This window comes from Anomaloglossus baeobatrachus, chromosome 1 (assembly GCF_048569485.1).
Source record: "Anomaloglossus baeobatrachus isolate aAnoBae1 chromosome 1, aAnoBae1.hap1, whole genome shotgun sequence".
In the NCBI taxonomy this organism is placed as follows: Eukaryota; Metazoa; Chordata; class Amphibia; order Anura; family Aromobatidae; genus Anomaloglossus; species Anomaloglossus baeobatrachus.
The window spans coordinates 273,399,338-273,420,531 of NC_134353.1; the positions used below are offsets into that span (position 1 = coordinate 273,399,338).

Consider the following 21,194-nt stretch of genomic DNA (forward strand, 5'->3'; position numbering starts at 1 on the left):
TGATCCCACTTCACTTTTTTAGGTTATTTATTCACTATCCACATTTGTTTGCAGGGCAATTGCCACAATTTTCCTTCCTTTTCCGGCCCCCTAGCCCTTACTAGGGCCATTTTACAGCATACAAGTTTGGGTTTCCATTGACTTATATGGGGTTCGGTGTCCAGATTCAAAATCAGGTTCCAAAACAAACTTTTTTCAAAGTGCGTCCAAACCCAGTGAACCCGAACATCCATGGGTCAACTCGTCACTAGTCTGCACCTAGTCTTCAACCAAGCACTTGTCTGGCAGGTAACTCCCTGTCTCCAAAATATTCATGCACACTCAGCTTATGCGTGCAGGTTAATTTCAATAGGAAGAGGGGAATAAGCCATATCTAGACTCCCTCCAGCTGGTTAAGTTCCTGGTAACAAAGGCTTGGGAATGTTAAAAACATTTAAACATCCTACTAGAGTCAACAAGCCCCTATCCAATTGTTTGACTATCTAAGAGAAATCAATGAACTCTGATAACTTTTATCTGATATGTATGGTCAGCTTGAGGCTGACAATGGGCTTAGCAAATTATTAAAAGATCATCAACTCCGTCTCTTTCATAAACTTATGTGGTGGAATGGGAAAAAAATACAATTCTTTAACAATCTTATGTACCTCTTTTTTATATTATATATTATGGAATTATAGAATCCATATACAGTATTATTATATATAGATAGATAGATAGATATACCGGTATGTATATTCTTTTTTTTTATTGATAAAAAAATGGGGCACATCTGACTTTTTGATCAACTTTTGTTCCATTTTTTTGGAGTGAAGTGACTAAATACTGTAATACTGGACCTTGAGACCCATTATCATTAAACCACAAGACTCACTACAAATCTCAGCTTCAATACTATACCACTAAGGAGTACCTAAATAAATATACTATATCCTACAATTACTCTTTAGCCACAACATTTGTAATTATCAACATATGTAACAATCCTAACAATACTTAAGTATCCCTTTTATTGGACAGTGTGTCATGTGCATGGGTGCACATTTCTTGCTGGTTGGGCTGAGATAGCAGCAAGGTAGAAGAGGCAGGGTTAAAGGGGAAGTCATAGTTGTGGGAAAGATGACAGTTGGGAGGTCTCGAAGGGAGCCAGAATAGAATAGAGTTCATGTGTGAAGATGTGGCCTAGGGCCAGTCAGGGAAACTTGAGGTAAGCCTACAGCTCACCCTGAAGGGCTTAGAAAGTCATCCGGCTACAGAGCCACCAGGGTCCAGAATTGGAAGAAAGTGAACAGAGACAGGGGGAAGGAGGGAAGGAGACAAACCTTGAGGAAGATATTCAAGATAGTGGAGGGCAACAGGTTGAGGTGTAGTACCCCAAACTGAGATGTAGGAAGGAAAGAAAGGCCATATCTGTCATAACAGTGTGAAAAAAAAAGTGAATGTTTCTGGTTGGCCAAGCGAGCTCTGGTGTTGCGTGTGTTACTAACTGTGTACGACTACTGCTGGTGGGGTGATGGACACCTGCCTAAGGAAACCAGTAAGTGTCCTGCACCCCACCGAAAGTCACATTTACACATAGGGCCTCCTTGGACCTTTCTTCAAATGGCACCTCCAGCAGGGTCATTTCCCGCTCAACCTGATAACGAAGGCTGCGGGGAAGATGCCTAAGAGTAAAGGACTTTTAGCCACGAACACAGAGATGGCAGGACATGGTCTTTGACAGAAACCGAGCTCCACTCAGTGGTACACTGGCAAAAGAATGCAAAGCTGGACCCTGTATGTTGGACGGATTGTTCTTAAGAAATACCCTATATTCAATGGTGACCACCTCCGGTGGGTGTACCAAAAAGAGGGATCCTGCTGTTCCCAAGAGGCTGATAGGAAACAGGCCGCAGCTCTGAAGAAACGGGCAGAGGAATCGGAAGAGGCCCCAGTTTGGAGGGTGCAGCCTGGAAGATGGAGATTTACCGTACCTAACAATACTGGTCTCTGGCATTTTTGAAGCAAATGTGGAAGAAGGTTATGCTTTAAGTAAGGTGAGAAAAAGGAGCTGTCTGCATTATGGCTGAGTCACAATTGCTGGAGAAAGTGACCGCTACCAAGCCGGCCATTAGTGAGAGAGAAGATAGGCAGGCCCAGGTGCAGTGACTGGCGGGCGATCTGGCAAGCCACAGTCTCTTGAACAGTAGGCAAGGAGTGAATGAGGTGTGGACCCGGATCAGTCGCCAGCAGTGAGGTACCCAAGGTTAGCTATAGTGAGAGAGGTGGCTTATTTTGACTGACAGCATGGCCATGGAAACATCTTAGAGACTGGGACCCAGGAAATCGTTTTTTGTGGAGTGAGCTATGGTGGAATGAGTACACCTGCTGTATCTAGATATTCCCTTTGCAGAAGGTCTCTACATGTTTTTTTTTAAACTGGAGAGCCCCTAGGACTTGTTTGCGGTCTCTGTGATGTGACGAGCGTTTACCTTCAATGGCCTAGAGTTCTGCTTCCATAGTGCCAGCATACCATGAGCACCACCAGCGGAAAGATAAGGAACATAGCTGGGATTGGTGTAGGATTGGCCACAATGTGCGTGGAATAAAGAAACTGACAAGGTGACTTTCTGAACTACGCCCCCGAGTTGTACTTGTTGCACCCATACATACAGAACTGTTTCGCATTCCATGGTTTTTTTTTCACCTTCCCTTGTTGTTTTGCACATGTTGCGTCCATTCTGCTGGTGAAGAGAACTACCTGCCCTCCACTGTGCCCTTGCTCCATGGACACTGCCCTTACCCATGGATCTTTACCTTTTGCCCTTGCCCCTTTGACCGTAATCGGAGGACTTGGGCTAAGTTGTACAACAGTAGACTGGTATCCTCAAGGAGGGGAGGAGGAAGAAGGAAACAGTTGACAATGACTTGGTCCTGCACTGTTGTGTGTCCTGCCAGGAGTGGCAGATGCATGGTCGATGTTGCTGATGCCAGAGAGATACTGTTGCTTGTAGGCAGCTGTTGGTCTTAAACTTGCCCCCTCTCTGGCACCTGGATGAGAGAAGTGAACTCTGGCCTCTCCTATGACCTATGTGGACTCTCAACAAATACGTTTTTTAATGCATCAAGAAGAAAAAGAAACAAATCATATATATATATATATTAAAGTTTTATGGTTAGGGAGGTCTGTAGAGGCTAGACTTGTCCCTGTACTGTTTATGCCATGTATTTTATGTGTTATACCAAGTGTATATGTTAATGTGTTATGCTGCCAGCTGGTGTAGGTTTCATGTACAGTAGAGCGGGACTGTCACCAAAGTCACCTCTATGTGAGATAGCAGAAGAGTTGAAGCAGCAGGTTTATAGGGGAACTGACAGATGCAGGAAAGAGGATAGTTCGAAGGTCTCGAAGAGACAGAGTAGAATAGGGTTTAAGTATGATAAGATGTGTTGTCGATGCTAGGACCAATCAGGGAAATTTGAGGTAACCTCAAGAGGTCTGGAGCCCACGGCTCTGCCTGGTGGGCTTAGAGGGTAGTCTGTCTAGAGAGCCGCCGGGGCCTAGCTTTGGATGAAGGTGAACACAGTCTGGAGGAAGAAGATACAGACCCTGAAGCTTGAGGAAGAAATCCAAAATATTGGAGGTGAACAGGTCAAGGAGTAGTACCCAAACGGAGAGGAAGGAAGTGAAGGAAGACCATGCCTGTCATAACAGTGTGAAGAATAAAAGTGAACGTTTCTGGTTGGTTAAGAGAGCTCTGGTGTTGCGTGTGTTACTAACTGTCTACGACTATTACCGGCGGGGTGATGGACACCGGCCTAAAGAAATCAGTAAGTGCCATGTGTAACGCTCCTGAGGCTTCAGTCACCACAGAGGTACTGCACCTCATCCAGAGGTGTGGTATCCCATCCTGGGTATGCAGGAGGTCATCCACCGGTTCACACAAAACACAACACTCTCACTCAGCAACACCTCATCAGACATAGCAAGGGCATGTTAAACCCGAAGCCAGGCCAGGGGGGGTGGAGTCTTAGGAGTGGGTACACACGGTAGTGGATTTATGGAAAAAGTAAGGGAGTTGGAAAGAGCAGTGGAGGTGGAAAGACCTGTGGTCAGGAGCCGACGTAGTTCGACCAAGGAGCAAGAGAGAAGGGGTCCTAGAGACCATGGGAAGTGCAACATCCTCCCGCGGCCTTGTTCTACAGACAATATTTGGGTGGAAGGACTTGGCCGCAATTCGGAGACTGGTCCCTAGGCTAGAGGAGAAGAACCTACATACTCCGCTAGTAAAACCAGAGGCTGAGGTGACTGCAAGCACCGAGGCCTCATCCGCACACAAATTTGCTGGAAGGTGACCCCAAAGGACCAAGGGATAAAGCTTCACGCCACCCAAAAGAATCCGCGGGCACCAGCTCAGGGCTCTGTTTGTGAGGGCGCAGAGCAGAAGGGAAAGCAAGCACAGGAAGATGATCAGGGAAGGTACATATAAGAAAGGTGCACCGGACTCGACCTCCGAACTACCTGGGATCGGCTGGAGCCCTTCACAGTGGAACCCAGTACTCCAAAGGCGGTCACTGACATCATGTTACCTTGGAACCTGCTACAGGGAGTAAAAACCTTGAGACTGCATCCCTGTGTCGCTCTGCTATTCACCTACGCCTCTGGCCCTGCAACCCCCACCATCTCCTACTACTACTCCCATCCACCCTGGGGCTCATCTCTACCTGTGGAGAGCTATACCAACCAAGCTGTGTCACCATCTGCCCCAGAGGCCCCATCCCGCAGTATCACAAATAAACTGTCATCATCCCCTTCCTATTTGCTAAACGACACCGCTGAGGTCACAGAGCTGGGCCAAACCACTGAAGCGTCCCAGAAACAGAACCGCAGCCCAGTAACGAGTCACCACAGGCCCCGGTGTGGGCATGTCACATGCACCCCACCCGAAGTCATGTTTGCACACACGGTCTCCTTAGATGGAGTGCGGCGCCCGTGCGGCTGAAACATCGCTCTGATCAGTAGAAGTGATTGGATAGTGCAGGCATACAGATCCCTTAGGGGATTAGTAAAATCAATAAATAATAAAGTTTTTAAAATATGAAAAAAAAAAAAAATCTAAAAGTTGAAATGACCCCCCCCTTTTGCCCCATTAAAAAAAAACTATAACAAAAAAAATCAAAAATACCCATATTTGGTATTTCCACTTTAAGATATGCCCGATCTATCAAAATATAAAGTCAATTAATCTGATCGGTAAAGGGCATAGTGAGAAAAAAAATTCAAAAGGCCAGACGTACATTTTATTGGTCACCGCAACATTGCATTAACATGCATAACATCACATCTACCCAAAAAAAGGTATGATCACACAGCCCCAGATGCCAACAAATGAGGACGCGATGGGTCTCAGAAAACTGTAACAAAAGCGCGATTCTTATTTTTGACAAACTTATGATTTTTTTCCACCACTTAAGATAAAAGTAAAACTAGACATGTTGGTATCTACAAACACATACTGCATATTGCCAGATCAGTTTTACCATATAGTGAATATGGTAAATAAAAAACTCAAAAAACAATTGTGTAATTGCTCTTTTTTTTGCAATTTCACCACACTTAGGCCGGTGTCACATGGTACGATATATCGGGCGATATGTCGTCGGGGTCACGTCGTTAGTGACGCACATCCGGCATCATTTCACATATCGTATCGTGTGACACCTCCGAACGACTGTGAACGAGCAAAAATACTCACCTTATCATTGCTCGTTGACGCATCGTTCATTTTCATAATGTCGGGCCTCCTTCTGTGCTCTGGTTGTTCATCGTTCCCGAGGCAGCACACATTGATCCGTGTGACACCCCGGGAACGACGAACACAGCTTAACTGCATCTCGCCGGCAATGAAGAAGGAAGGAGGTGGGCGGGATGTTAAGTCCCGCTCATCTCCGCCCCTTGGCCGGCCGCTGTGTGACGTCACTGTGACGCCAAACGTCTCTCCCCCTTCAGGAAGAGGATGTTCGCCGCCCACAGCGACGTCGTCCGGGAGGTAAGTGCGTGTGACAGGGGGTTAATGACTTTGTGCGCCACAGGCAACTAATTGCCCGTGATGCACAAACGACGGGGGCGGGTATGATCGCTCATGCGATCGCACGATAGATCGTACCGTGTGACGCCGGCCTTAGAATTTTTACAATATGTGGCAGAATAAATGGGGTCATTCAAAAGTACAACTTGTCCCACCAAAAACAAGCCCTCATATGGCTATATCAACGGAAAAATAAAAACCTTATGGCTCTTTGAAGAAGGGGAGGAAAAAACTAAAATGAAAAGCGGAAATTCGCTGTGTGGTAAAGGGATTAAGCTCGTCACAGACCTTTTTTCTGCAAATCTGTGGTTGTTTAAAATCATAGACTTTACTATTGTAAGATTTCGAAATGACATAGGAAGATAATTTAAACTGGGTTTTTCCTTATGATTAAGGAAGTTAAATTGAAATTGGTTACTTCTATTTTCTTTACTACTCCTTACTCAATGGGCATCATTAGACAAATATCCCAACAATAGACGATCTCTTGGTTGAAAGCTGAAAATGGTTTGAAGGATTTTGTTTGAGTAGAATGTTATGAAATGGAGGTGGAATAGCAGCTTCACTTTGTCTTCCCATGTAGTAATTAAGAAAATTCCAGAGCTTCATGAATATCTAACCTTGTAAACCTAAGAAATAACTGTATTTATCTTTTTCTTCTAGCAAAATGAGTTTATTCAGAATGGAAAGACAAATGATATTTCAGCTGCATCTGCCCAACAAACAGCTCCACAAACACCTCCCAATACTCCAGATCCAAGGAGCCCTCCAAACCCAGAAAACATTGCACCAGGTATTATTCTATTTGTGCTCATTCCTATGTTTTTACCAATGTATTATAAACAATATTTTAAATCATTTTATTTGTATTCTGGAATACAATTGAAACAGTTTGCAGTAAAGCATAGATGCAATGTGACTGTAGAGTATAGTTATGTAGAACACTCTGTCTTCAGTATCATCCAAGTGATAATGAGAACAGATAGTAAGAGCTTCTCCTGGGATCAGATGAGATATCACTTATCAATGTGATTATAATGACATGTAAGGTGCATACCTAAAGCGGCAGCCCGTACTGACATCATTATGTTCTGTCTCCAGGAATTATACTCACAGATATCACATCTACATTTTGGGCTTTTTGTTCTCAGTTACTGTCATCTATCCTGAATTGTGGAAAATACTAGATTCACCTTAAGTAATTTTGATTGATTAGTAATGTATCTTAAATGGGAAAACATCTGTCTGTGATATAAAGCAGATTATTGTATTTGTTGCAGGTTGGGGGTTTGAGTGATTTTTTTTTAAGATTTTGCAACAGGAACTATTAACGGATGCCATTACTTGCCATTAGACATCACCATAGAACAATTTCCCTATAGTATTTGCTTAAGAATTATTACTTTTCCTCAAAAGTGTGGGCTGCACATTCTTTCTCTGTAGATATGCCAGCTATGCCTCACTTTTCCTCAAATATTTTACACTTAGCTATTCCCTTAATTCACCTGGTCCTTTATATGTGCACAAATAGAAATATTACTCCTTGTGAAGCTCAACATTCTGATACCGTACGATACCACTTTCATGGCACCCAAACAGTGCCCCACACACAATGTAATGACCCACAGAGTACATTCCCTCCTTATACATTATGATATCCCATCTGCTTCCTACACAGTAAAATGTCCCCACAACTCTCCTACACACAGTATGATGAACCCCCACACTACATTCCTCACATACAAACAGTATAATGCCCCCCACAATCCATTCCCTCACTCACAGTATAAAGTCTCCCCCAGTCACCCGTCACCCACAGTCTCATCAGATTCTCCCAATGCCCCCTTACACAGTATCATAGAATCATAGAATGATAGAGTTGGAAGGGACCTCAAGGGCCATCGGGTCCAACCCCCTGTGAGTGCAGGCTTTCCTAAATCATCCCAGCTATATGTTTATCTAGTTTCTGCTTGACGATTTCCATTGAGGAAGAGCTCACCACCTCCCGTGGTAGCCTGTTCTACTCCCTGACTGCCCTCACTGTCAGAAAGTTTTTCCTAATGTCTAATCTTAATCCCCTTCCTTTAGTTTCATCCCATTGCTTTTTGTACTTCCTTGAGCTAATGAGAATAGGGTAGTTCCCTCTGAACTGTGACTACCTTTCAAATATTTGTAGACCGCTATTAAGTCTCTCTCATCCTTCTCTTTTTCAAACTAAACATCCCTAGTTCTTTTAGCCGGTCTTCATATGACATGGTTTGCAGACCTTCTACCATCTTGGTTGCTCTTCTCTGGACTTGCTCCAATATATCAATGTCTTTCTTGAATTGGGGTGCCCAGAACTGTACACAGTATTCCAGGTGGGGTCTAACCAGGGCAGAGTATAGGGGGATGATTACCTCTCTTGATCTAGATTCAATGCTTGTCTTGATACATCCCAGAATTTACAGTTACAAAAGATAAAATAATAAAAAGTAATACATATAAAGCAAAAAACAATTTAAAATAAGATATAAAATCTAGATATATCTTATTATTTGGATCAGAGAGGGCTTCTGTTGGAGGTGAATGCTGTGAGAAATATAGACAGATTTGCAATACACATTGCTTCTCCTAGGGTATGGCAATGATATTTGGTCGATGAGATGTTCTACCCCAAAAAGCTAGGACGAATGACAAGTTACTCATCTTCAGACACTCCTAAAAACACATGTTTTTAGGGTGGCGTATCACACTACCTAGCCAAATTAAATTCACATAGTCCCTCCACAACTTCTCAGAACATAACTCCTCGTCAAACTCCACCGCACCCAAAAGCATCTCAAAGTTTTGGCTAACTGGTTCAGGCATCCTTTAACTATCCCCCATTTCTTTAAGATGGCTGGATTGTCACTGTAAATAAGCACTTGCACCTTGTCCCCCCACCCCACCTCATTGTAGATTGTAGGCTGGGTTGTCATTTTTGCTCTAATTATTATATTTTCTAGAACTGTCACTTGTTTGTATTTCAACCTGCTGAATTGAAAAGCACTGCAAAATATGTTGGCGCTACAGAAATAAAGATTTATTATATTATATTATAATTATTATCTTCTAAAGGGTTTCACCAGACCCCTCATCCCTCCCACAGGTGAGGTAAGAGGAGGACAGCTGATTACATGTGATTAAACATCAGTTTTGTCCCTAATTTCAACTCTGGGTCGTATTTTTCCCCAGGAACCTCAGAGAAACGATATGGCTCCCATCTTACAGAACATACTTAAAGAATTCTATCCATATCAAACATGAGTATGATGTATCCATATTTCAGGGAGATATTACGTTCATCTACCTACAAACACTTTTTCAATTTTAACCACAGGTGCCAATATGTTCCCCGAGCATTGGATATATCCATAGATTGTGCCATATTCATATAATTATAATGATAACTTAAAAATATTGTTTCTCCTTATGTCAAATGGATCTTATGCTACTGCAGAGCAATAGTGGCTGGGGCTATTTAGGCCCCTCTCTCACCTTTGGTTTCACACCTACAGTGCCTACAAGTAGTATTCAACCCCCTGCAGATTTAGCAGGTTTACACATTCGGAATTAACTTGGCATTGTGACATTTGGACTGTAGATCAGCCTGGAAGTGTGAAATGCACTGCAGTAAAAAAGAATGTTATTTCTTTTTTTATTTTTTTTTTTAAATTGTGAAAAGTTTATTCAGAGGGTCATTTATTATTCAACCCCTCAAACCACAAGAATTCTTTTTGGTTCCCCTAAAGTATTAAGAAGTATTTCAGGCACAAAGAACAATGAGCTTCACATGTTTGGATTAATTATCTCTTTTTCCAGCCTTTTCTGACTAATTAAGACCCTCCCCAAACTTGTGAACAGCACTCATACTTGGTCAACATGGGAAAGACAAAGGAGCATTCCAAGGCCATCAGAGACAAGATCGTGGAGGGTCACAAGGCTGGCAAGGAGTACAAAACCCTTTCCAAGGAGTTGGGCCTACCTGTCTCCACTGTTGGGAGCATCATCCGGAAGTGGAAGGCTTATGGAACTACTGTTAGCCTTCCGCGGCCTGGACAGCCTTTGAAAGTTTCCACCCATGCCGAGCCCATGCTTGTCCGAAGAGTCAAGGCTAACCCAAGGACAACAAGGAAGGAGCTCCGGGAAGATCTCATGGCAGTGGGGACATTGGTTTCAGTCAATACCATAAGTAACATACTCCACCGCAATGGTCTCCATTCCAGATGAGCCCGTAAGGTACCTTTACTTTCAAAGCGTCATGTCAAGGCTCGTCTACAGTTTGCTCATGATCACTGGGAAGACTCTGAGACAGACTGGTTCAAGGTTCTCTGGTCTGATGAGACCAAGATCGAGATCTTTGGTGCCAACCACACACGTGACGTTTGGAGACTGAATGGCACTGCATACGACCCCAAGAATACCATCCCTACAGTCAAGCATGGTGGTGGCAGCATCATGCTGTGGGGCTGTTTCTCAGCCAGGGGGCCTGGCCATCTGGTCCGCATCCATGGGAAGATGGATAGCACGGCCTACCTGGAGATTTTGGCCAAGAACCTCCGCTCCTCCATCAAGGATCTTAAGATGGGTCGTCATTTCATCTTCCAACAAGACAACGACCCAAAGCACACAGCCAAGAAAACCAAGACCTGGTTCAAGAGGGAAAAAATCAAGGTGTTGCAGTGGCCTAGTCAGTCTTCTGACCTTAACCCAATTGAAAACTTGCGGAAGGAGCTCAAGATTAAAGTCCACATGAGATACCCAAAGAACCTAGATAACCTGGAGAAGATCTGCATGGACGAGTGGGCCAAGATAACTCCAGGGACCTGTGCCGGCCTGATCAGGTCTTATAAAAGACGATTATGAGCTGTAATTGCAAACAAGGGTTATTCCACAAAATATTAAACCTAGGGGTTGAATAATAATTGACCCACACTTTTATGTTGAAAATTTATTAAAATTTAACTGAGCAACATAACTTGTTGGTTTGTAAGATTTATGCATCTGTTAATAAATCCTGCTCTTGTTTGAAGTTTGCAGGCTCTAACTTATTTGCATCTTATCAAACCTGCTAAATCTGCAGGGGGTTGAATACTACTTGTAGGCACTGTATGTGCTAGCAAGGAAGCATGTAGGAATGATCTGCTCAACCTTTTGGTTATCTAGAATTGACAGCTAGTTGTTAATTACTCTACACACAATGTTTGATCGATCTGGGTATAGCTAGTTTAAATTACCTGCTTACATAGAGGGCACTGCCATTGTTAAAATGTCCTAAGCATTTTATTGACTTAATTCATAACTCCATTCATAAAACCCCCACTCTACATGCTCCCATACATAATTTGATGCCCCCACAAAGTATAAGGCTCCCACAGTTCCATGTCACACAATATACTGCCCTCACAGTAGAGTCTCACACAGCATGATATCCCCACATTAGATTCACACACAGAAATTAATACCCTCAAAACAATATGATGTTCCCATAGCCCCTCACTACGTATGATTTCCCCACTCACAGTATAATTCCCCCACAGGCCCCCCAAACATGATATAATACTCCCACAGCTTCACTCTCACAAAGTATGATGTTCTCCAACAGTATCCACCACACACAGTATAACGCAACCAACAGTACATTTTCCCACACACAGAATGACTTCCCACTAGTGATGATTGAACCCCCCGATGCTCGGGATCGGGAGACTAGCCCAAGCTTTTTGTAAAGTCCGAGTTCAGGGCCGGAGAACGCAAACTTGCGTCCGAACCCCGAGCTTTGACTTTACAGTTATGGGATGGGGCGGGTGGCAGTAAAATAAAGAATATAGTTAATAATAAATATTCTCATTATACTTACCAGTCCCGAGACACGTCTTGCAGAATAGCTGTCTCCCAGCTGCTTCTGGGTCCGATCATTAACTTCTGGCAGTATTCACTGCACTGCTCGTAACTCGGCAGTCATGCCGCGGTGACGTCAGGGTTCACCCGAGTTCATGGCTTAGCCATGAACTCGATTGAACTTTGACTGTCAGTGTTAGCCTGCTTCTTGCTCTGTAGAGACGCTTGTCTGTACAGAGTGATGAAGCAGGGCTGACATTGCTCTCCCTGTGGATTATGTCGGACTAAGGATTTTTTTAGAATAAAGATGGAGTCTAAATGTTTTTTTTGTTTTATTTCTAATAAAAAACTTTTTCTATGTGTTGTGGTTTTTTTTACTGTTACTAGAAATTCATGGTGGCCATGTCTAATTTGGCGTGACACCATGAATTTCGGGTTTAGTACCAGCTGAGAATACAAAGCTGGTATTAACCTCTTTATTACCCAGCATACCATCGTCACCAGGGCCGCTGGACAAGCCGGGTAAAGCACCTGGAAATGGTGCTAAGAAACAATGCACCATTTCCAGAGGTGGCTGCGGGCTGCGGTTTTTAGTGTGGGGGGCTCAGAACACTTGGGCCTTACCATGCTGAGAATCCTAGCCCCCACCTGTCCGGTTTTACCTAACTGGTGACCAAAATATGGCAGGCGCCCACACATTTTTTTTTTATTATTATTTTAAATAATTCATAAAAAAAAAAAAGAATGGGCTGCCATGTATTTTGATTGCCAGCCAATGAAATGATGTCATACCTGGAAAGAGACCATACATTCTGGCATCTTCCTTTGTGCAAGCCCAGAGTGTATGATCTGCCTCCGGGTTAGTGCGTGTCGCCAACTGAGCAAGACTACATGGCTGTCCCCTCCTCTATAAGCTTTATGGCTGTATCCAGTTCCTGCCACATACAAATGTATGGGCTGGTTTCAGGTTACTCCAACAGGCAATCAGGCGCCCATTCTCTGTGCCAGTGTCTGTGATTCCCTGACATCACAGTACTGTAAAAATAAATAAATAATTTAAAAAAAATGACATAGCGCTCCGCAGTATTTTTTATTTTCAGCGCAGATAAATCGGATGGCTAGGGGCTGCTACCCCCATCTGCCTGGCTTTACCTTGGCTGGCAATCAAAATTCAGAGAAGCCCAATATTTTTTTTGTAATTATTTAAATAAATATTTTTAAAAAAAATGCGTGGGCTCCCGCCATATTTTGATGGCCAGCCAGGTAAAACTAGGAAGCAGGGGGCTGGAATCCTCAGTGCTGGGTGGCCCAAGCTGTCTAGCCCCCAGCTGCCCCAGAAAATGGCGCATTCATAGAATCGCTATTTTCTGGCACTTTACCTGGCTTGTCCAGTGGCCTTGATAATGGTGGCATGTTGGGTAATAATGGGATTAGGGCCAGCTTTGTATTATCAGCTGGTACTTAGCCCGAAATTCATGGTGTCATGACAAATTAGACATGGCCACCATGAATTTCTAGTAAATAGTAAAAAAAAAACACAACACATAAAAATGTTTTTTTTATTAGAAATAATAAAAAAAAATAGAGACTCCATCTTTGTTATATAAAAAATCCTTAGTCCGACATAGTCATATGGCAGCTCTGCTTCATCGCTCTGTACAGACAAGCGTCTATACAGAGCGAGAAGCAGGCTGACAGTGATAGTCAAGGTTCAATCGAGTCCATGGCTAAGCCATGGACTCAGGTGAACCCTGACGACACCGCGAACACAGCCAAAAAAAGCTGAAGACTGCCGAGTGATGATCAGTGCAGTGAATACTGCTGGAAGTTAATGATCGGACCTAAAAGCAGAAGCACCCAGGAGATAGAGGGTCTGCAGGATGCTTCACTGGACCGGTAAGTATAATCATAATGTTTTTTAATAACCTGCTTTTTTTACAGAAATTTTTTTAGTTTTCTAGGAAAACCCGTGTTTGGGACCTTGTGCACCAGTTTGGGTTCACCCATCTCTACTTCCCACATATACATTATGATATCCCCAGTAACCCACATATAGTATGATGCCCCACAATACCTCCCAGAAAGTATAATGCCCCTATAATCCCCTTCTGAACACTATGAGGTCCCAAAATATCCTTAACTCAGTATAAGAACCCCCAAAGTCCCCCACCTATAGTATGATGACCCCAAGGCTCGCCACGCACGTGTATTTTTATGGAGTGAAAAAGCCCAGTGTGGCTGAAAAGTAAGATTTTTTTGTGCACATTGTTATCAACTACGTGATTAGCTGGAGGAGACCATCTGATGCCTTTGATACCTAGACTACATAGACTACAGAGGTGTGCACAGGTATATGCCATTTGTGAACATATGTGGCCAAAATATAGCTATTTTAGGGCACTTCAATGATATTACTGAATTATTTGAAGGGAAAAAGAAAGGCTGTCATATGATTCCCTTATTAATTCTCACTGGTTTCCTCACAGTAAGTTTGTTTAAAATGCACACATACTGTACATCAGTGGTATTTATTATTTGGTAAGCCATTCTGGACGACATATAAAAATGCTGCATACGTTTTTTGAGGTCCAAAATATTTTTTCATATGACCAAGAGTTACAACAAAATAAGTCACATCAGCATAATGAAAAGTGAAGATAACATTCCACATTGACTTATGCTTTACACATACCATATAGAAACTCTAACCTCTAGGTTCAGTGAGTTACATAACTGACACCCAGGAATGTACAGCCCTTCAAGCTCAGATGTTTTTGTTTTTTTTCGTAGTAGAGTTTGGTATGTGAAAACGCTGCTAATAATCTCATAATTAAGTCTTTTCCATAAGTAGACAAAGCAGCTTTCCTAAAAGAGCATCTTAGCTTCTGTTATACAGATCCACCCCGAATGAAGAATTCCTAACGTTCACAGCCTCACCCAGAAAATAGTGGGCAGCTACTGTAGTGTTACACTATAAAGTATAATGAGGTGGTGAGCTTGTGTTGCTTGCTCGTTGTGGCTTCATTACCACTCCCTTGATTTCCATTCACAGCTGGACAGTGAATTACCGTAATTCAGATGGCTGAACCCGGTGTCCTCCAGTTTCTGCTCACTTACCTCTATTCTCTCTTGCTTTTTTTGTATCTACCCTATTTCTGAATATAGAAAATATGCACTTGACTCTTTCAACCTCCTGCTTATAACAAACTGATAACAAGGCCCATGTTTACTTTCTTGTAACATTTCTTTGCTTTTCTTATGGTTTGTGAACAATACAGAGACCTCTGAGTTTCTGACCATTACATACTGTATCTGACTACATCAGAGCATGATGTCCTGGATCCTACATGGGTTTTCTTTGAGTCTAGCTTCCACTTGTCTTCATGTTCCCATCACCTTGCTGCCATGACCTCTAAATACTCCATGTCACTATAGTGCATCTTCTTTGTATTACCTTTCTTCACAACTTCTCCTATAGCCTTCCCTTCTATTTTCTATCCTTATCCTAGACACTGCTTCTCCTAATCCCCTTCTATTTCTTTGAATTTCTGAACATCATTGTGTTTCCTTTTTCTGACTACTCTTCCGTTACTAATTAGGACTATGGCTATACATGCCAGCTCTCTGCCAAGCTTTGCCTGGTCTGTGGATGACTTTACCCTTGCTTCAACAAACTTTCCGGCTAGCACTACGTAGCACAGCATAAAGTGTTCCTACGGAAATTACTATCCTCAGACTCCTTCGTTAGGTTTCCACAAAATTTGACTCATCATCCTGAGAAAGTATTTCCAGTCCAGTCCAGTGATGGCGTGATTTACACCAGTTTAGGCAGTGCTTAGCATTGAACATATGATCTAAGTCTTCTGTGTGGGAAGCCAGTCCATTGTGGTTCCGAAAAATTCTTCTGCTGTCTGCATCCAAGAGTTGTGATCATGTATGTTGCTTGCGATAGGTGTTAAATATATAAATATATATATACTAGAAGGTGGCCCGATTCTACGCATCGGGTATTCTAGAATTTACGTATTGTGTAGTTCATGTATGATTTTTGTTTTATATATATATATATATATATATATATATATATATATAGATGTTGTTGTGTGTAGTTACCAAGTGTTTGTGTAGGGCGCTGTACATGTTCTGGGTGTTGTCTGGGTGTGGCGGGGGGTGAGAGCGGTGTTGTTTGTGTGTTGCGTTGTTTGTGGAGCGCTGTGTGTCTGTAGCGTTGTGTGTGTGTGTTGCGTGGTTTGGTGTGTGTGGTGTGTTTTGGGGGGAGGTATGTTTTGTGCAATGTGTGTGTTGTGCGGTATGTGCGTATATTTGTGTGTGCAGCGTTGTCTGTGTGTGGGTGTCTGTGTAGGGCAGTTGTTTGTGGTTCCCAGTGTGTGTGTGTGGTGTGTTGTGCAGTGCGCGCGTGTGTGTGTTGGGGGGAGGTGTGCACTTCCCATCGTGCTCCATCCCCCATGCAGCGCACTCCCCATCGTGCTCCATCCCCTATGCTGCGCACCCCTCATCGTGCTCCATCTCCCATCCTGCGCGCTCGTAAACGTGCTCCATCCGCCATGCAGCGCACTCCCCATCGTGCTCCATCCCCCATGCTGCGCACTCCCAAACGTGCTCCATCCGCCATGCTGCGCACTCCCCATCGTGCTCCATCCCCCATGCTGCGCACTCCCAAACGTGCTCCATCCGCCATGCTGCGCACTCCCAAATGTGCTCCATCCGCCATGCTGCGCACTCCCAAACGTGCTCCATCCGCCATACTGCGCACTCCCCATCGTGCTCCATCCCCCATGCTGCGCACTCCCAAACGTGCTCCATCCGCCATGCTGCACACTCCCCATCGTGCTCCATCTCCCATGCTGCGCACTCCCAAACGTGCTCCATCCGCCATGCTGCGCACTCTCAAATGTGCTCCATCCGCCATGCTGCGCACTCCCAAACGTGCTCCATCCGCCATACTCCACACTCCCTATCGTGCTCCATCCCCCATGCAGCGCACTCCCCATCTTGCTCCATCCCCTATGCTGCGCACCCCCCATCGTGCTCCATCTCCCATGCTGCGCACTCCCAAACATGCTGCATCCGCCATGCTGCGCACTCCCAAACGTGCTCCATCCGCCATGCTGCGCACTCCCAAACGTGCTACATCCGCCATACTCCGCACTCCCTATCGTGCTGCATCCCCCATGCTGCGCACTCCCAAACGTGCTCCATCCGTCATGCTGCGCACTCCCAAACGTGCTTCATCCCCTATGCTGTGCACCCCCCATCGTGCTCCATCTCCGATCCTGCGCACTCCCAAACGTGGTCCATCCGCCATGCTGCGCACTCCCAAACGTGCTCCATCCGCCATGCTGCGCACTCCCAAACGTGCTCCATCCGCCATGCTGCGCACTCCCAAACGTGCTCCATCCGCCATGCTGCGCACTCCCAAACGTGCTCCATCCGCCATGCTGCGCACTCCCAAACGTGCTCCATTCGCCATGCTGTGCACTCCCAAACGTGCTCCATCCGCCATGCTGCGCACTCCCAAACGTGCTCCATCCGCCATGCTGCGCACTCCCAAACGTGCTCCATCCGCCATGCTGCGCACTCCCAAACATGCTCCATCCGCCATGCTGCGCACTCCCAAACGTGCTCCATCCGCCATGCTGCGCCAGCATCAGCCTCTCTACCCGCAGCATCAGCCTCTCTCCTCCCAGCATCAGCCTCTCTCCCCGCAGCATCAGCCTCTCTGTCCCCAGCATCAGCCTCTCTGTCCCCAGCATCAGCCTCTCTGTCCCCAGCATCAGCCTCTCTGTCCCAAGCATCAGCCTCTCTGTCCCCAGCATCAGCCTCTCTGTCCCCAGCATCAGCCTCTCTGTCCTCAGCATCAGCCTCTCTGTCCCCAGCATCAGCCTCTCTGTCCTCAGCATCAGCCTCTCTGTCCCCAGCATCAGCCTCTCTGTCCCTAGCATCAGCCTCTCTGTCCCTAGCATCAGCCTCTCTGTCCCCAGCATCAGCCTCTCTGTCCTCAGCATCAGCCTCTCTGTCCCCAGCATCAACCTCTCTGTCCCCAGCATCAGCCTCTCTGTCCCCAGCATCAGCCTCTCCATCCCAGCCTTCCCCAGGATCAGCCTCTCTCATCCCATCATCAGCCTTTCTGTCCCCAGCATCAGCCTCTCTGTCCCCAGCATCAGCCTCTCTGTCCCCAGCATCAGCCTCTCCATCCCAGCCTTCCCCAGGATCAGCCTCTCTCATCCCAGCATCAGCCTCTCTGTCCGCAGCATCAGCCTCTCTGTCCCCAGCATCAGCCTCTCTGTCCCCAGCATCAGCCTCTCTGTCCCCAGCATCAGCCTCTCTGTCCCCAGCATCAGCCTCTCTCATCCCAGCATCAGCCTCTCTGTCCCCAGCATCAGCCTCCCCATCCCAGCCTTCCCCAGGATCAGCCTCTCTCCTCCCAGCCTCCTCCAGCATGCCGTGCTCCTCTGCCGACACTCACAGATCCGATCGCATACACTCACACACACCGACACACACCCGATCGCATACACTCACACACACCGACACACACCCGATCGCATACACTCACGCACACACACATTGACTATATTGCACATACGCGCTCATACTCACAACATCTGGAGATACCACATGCTTCTGGCCATGTGATCCTCCGGCAGGTCCTGGAAGGTCACAACAGCACAGTATCGAGGCCGAGAAGCAAGCGATATCGCCGGATGCTGTGAGTGTGTGGATGCGATGTGTGTGTGAGGTGTGTGTGAGGTGTTTGTGAGAATGAGTGTGATCTGATGTGTGTGTATGTGTGTGTGTGTGTGCTGTTATGTGTGTGCGTGTGGATCTTCTGCCGCTGCAGGACCTTGATGTGCTGGTAACTATGCTAGCATGGTTACCAGCGCATCACGTCCCCCACTCGCACGGGAGCCCACACCAGCATACGGCGGCAAGGCCAGCAATGCGAGGGTAAGTGTCGGCTGGGTTGGCGGCGTACGCTGATGTGGGCTCCCGTTGGGGGGGGGGTTGTACAGTACTCACCTGGGAACCGTGTCAGTTCGGGGAATGCGCGGGGGGGGGCAGAGCTAGCGTCCATTGCGTGAGGGGGGCGGGGCGTGGCGTGGCCGAGTTGCCAATGCCTGCAGGGTGCCGGGGCGAGAGGCCAATCTGTGGGGGGGCGGAGCCTGGGCGAGCGGCTGGCCAATCCGTGTGGGGGCGCAGCCTGGGCGAGCGGCCAATCCGTGTGGGGGGGCGGGGCCATGGCGAGCCCAGCGGCCAATCAGCTTTGTGTCACCGTAAGGACACAATGTCACCGGAAGGACACAATTTTGAAGCATGACAGACAGACAGACAGACAGACAGAACAAGGCAATTATATATATAGATATATATATCTATATTATATATATATATATATATATATATATATATATATATATATATATATATATCATCTAATGTGTGCCAAGCTTACCAGGCAATTTAAGTGCAATGTTTACATGAAGAAATAGGTTGTGCCTGGTATTACAGCTGAAACAGTCACTAACTCTTTGGCCCCAATTCGAAATCTCCAACAGGGGCCACCCCAACTATCACAGGTCTTTAATAGTATTGGTCTTCTCACATAGACCAAAGGGACCTTTGTGACATTTAGGCTCCAAGATCATTTGTACGGCAGAAACCTCTGCACCCACTATAGTTATGCCATTGAGCTTACTCTACTGAAGTCAATGGGGTGAAACAGCAGTAACGTAGAAAACCCATGGATTGCTATTGTACTGGTTTTGGAGGACAGTAGCCATGTTTTTCAAATCCAGTGCCGACCGTTTACATAATTGAAAATAATGCTATACAACTGTCAATTGTGTGTTTTTACTTACCCAGGATACACAGGTCCACTTAAAGAAATTCCTCCCGAAAAATTCAATGAGACTGCAGTTCCTAAGTATTACATGTCTCCTTGGCAAGAAGCAATTGTGAATGACCCAGATCTACTAGAGGCTCTATATCCCAAAATGCCCACACCGGGAAACAAGGTGGAGGCACCAGACTATAGAAGTTTTAACAGGTAAAGATTTCAAATTAACTCCTTCCATTATTTTCTACAATGTTAGTTAATGTCGCTCTAAAGGTAAAATACATTACATTGCAAGGGCACTATATGGTATTCCTTGGAATATAGACTTGTGTGTATGCACAATAATACTAGATATTTTTGCGGAAATAGGAACCAGAGGGCTTATAAATCTCTATGTGTAGGAGAGGTGGGGTGTACAAGAAACTATGGGCATTATTCATCTCAAGGTAAAAATTTCCTATTTGTCAAGATTGCTGTTTGCAATAATGTACTCATATTAGTGCTGTAATCTTAGGGTTACTTTGCACACTACGACATCGCAGGTGCGATGTCGGTGGGGTCAAATCGAAAGTGACGCACATCCGGTGTCGCTGTCGACATCGGAGTATGTGAATCCTTTTTACTACGATTAACGAGCGCAAAAGCGTCAAAATTCTATGATCGGTGTACCGTCGGTCATTTCATTTCCATAATTTCGGAAGGACCAATGTTACGATGTTGTTCCTCATTCCTGCGGCAGCACACATCGCTGTGTGTGAAGCCGCAGGAGCGAGGAACATCGCCTTACCTGCGTCCCGGCTGCAATGAGGAAGGAAGGAGGTGGGCGGGATGTTTACGTCCCGCTCATCTCCGCCCCTCTGCTTCTATTGGCCGCCTGCCGTGTGACGTCGCTGTGACGCCGCACGACCCGCCCCCTTAGGAAGGAGCCGGTTCACCGGCCAGAGCGACGTCGCAGGGCAGGTAAGTGCATGTGAAGCTGCCATAGCGATAATGTTCGCTACGGCAGCTATCACAAGATATCGCAGCTGCGACGGGGGCGGAGACTATCGCGCCCCGCATCGCTACCATCGGCTTGCAATGTCATAGTGTGCAAAGTACCACTTAAATCCAGTACAGGAGGTTATTGCTTTGTTTTGCTTCGGTTTAGATTATAGATCATTAAAGTGTTTTTTCTAACACTGGAAGTTGTGGCTATGAATCAGTGGGCATCTGCCTATCAAAACACCTACTAATGCTCACAATAAGTATCTGTAGTGCTTACAGGTGTTGTCCATGTATTCACTGAATAGGTCATCAATATCTGAGCAGAAGGAAGCAACTGTTTTTCCAGGATAACCTTGTATGCGGCTTGATTCATATGTCCTTCGCAAAGTTTAATCTGCCCATATCAAGCCTTGCTGAAGCAT

General features: G+C 45.5%; 1 protein-coding gene across 1 annotated transcript in view; it reads left to right on the forward strand.

Moving 5' to 3' along the window:
- The window catches only part of MYOZ2 (myozenin 2), a 148,367-nt gene that overhangs the window by 121,013 nt on the left and 6,160 nt on the right, over window positions 1–21,194 (forward strand). Inside the window, exons 4-5 of the mRNA XM_075336690.1 lie at window positions 6,732–6,861; window positions 19,815–19,998. Coding sequence (XP_075192805.1) covers window positions 6,732–6,861; window positions 19,815–19,998 — 314 coding nt within the window. The remainder of the gene's footprint in view (window positions 1–6,731; window positions 6,862–19,814; window positions 19,999–21,194) is intronic.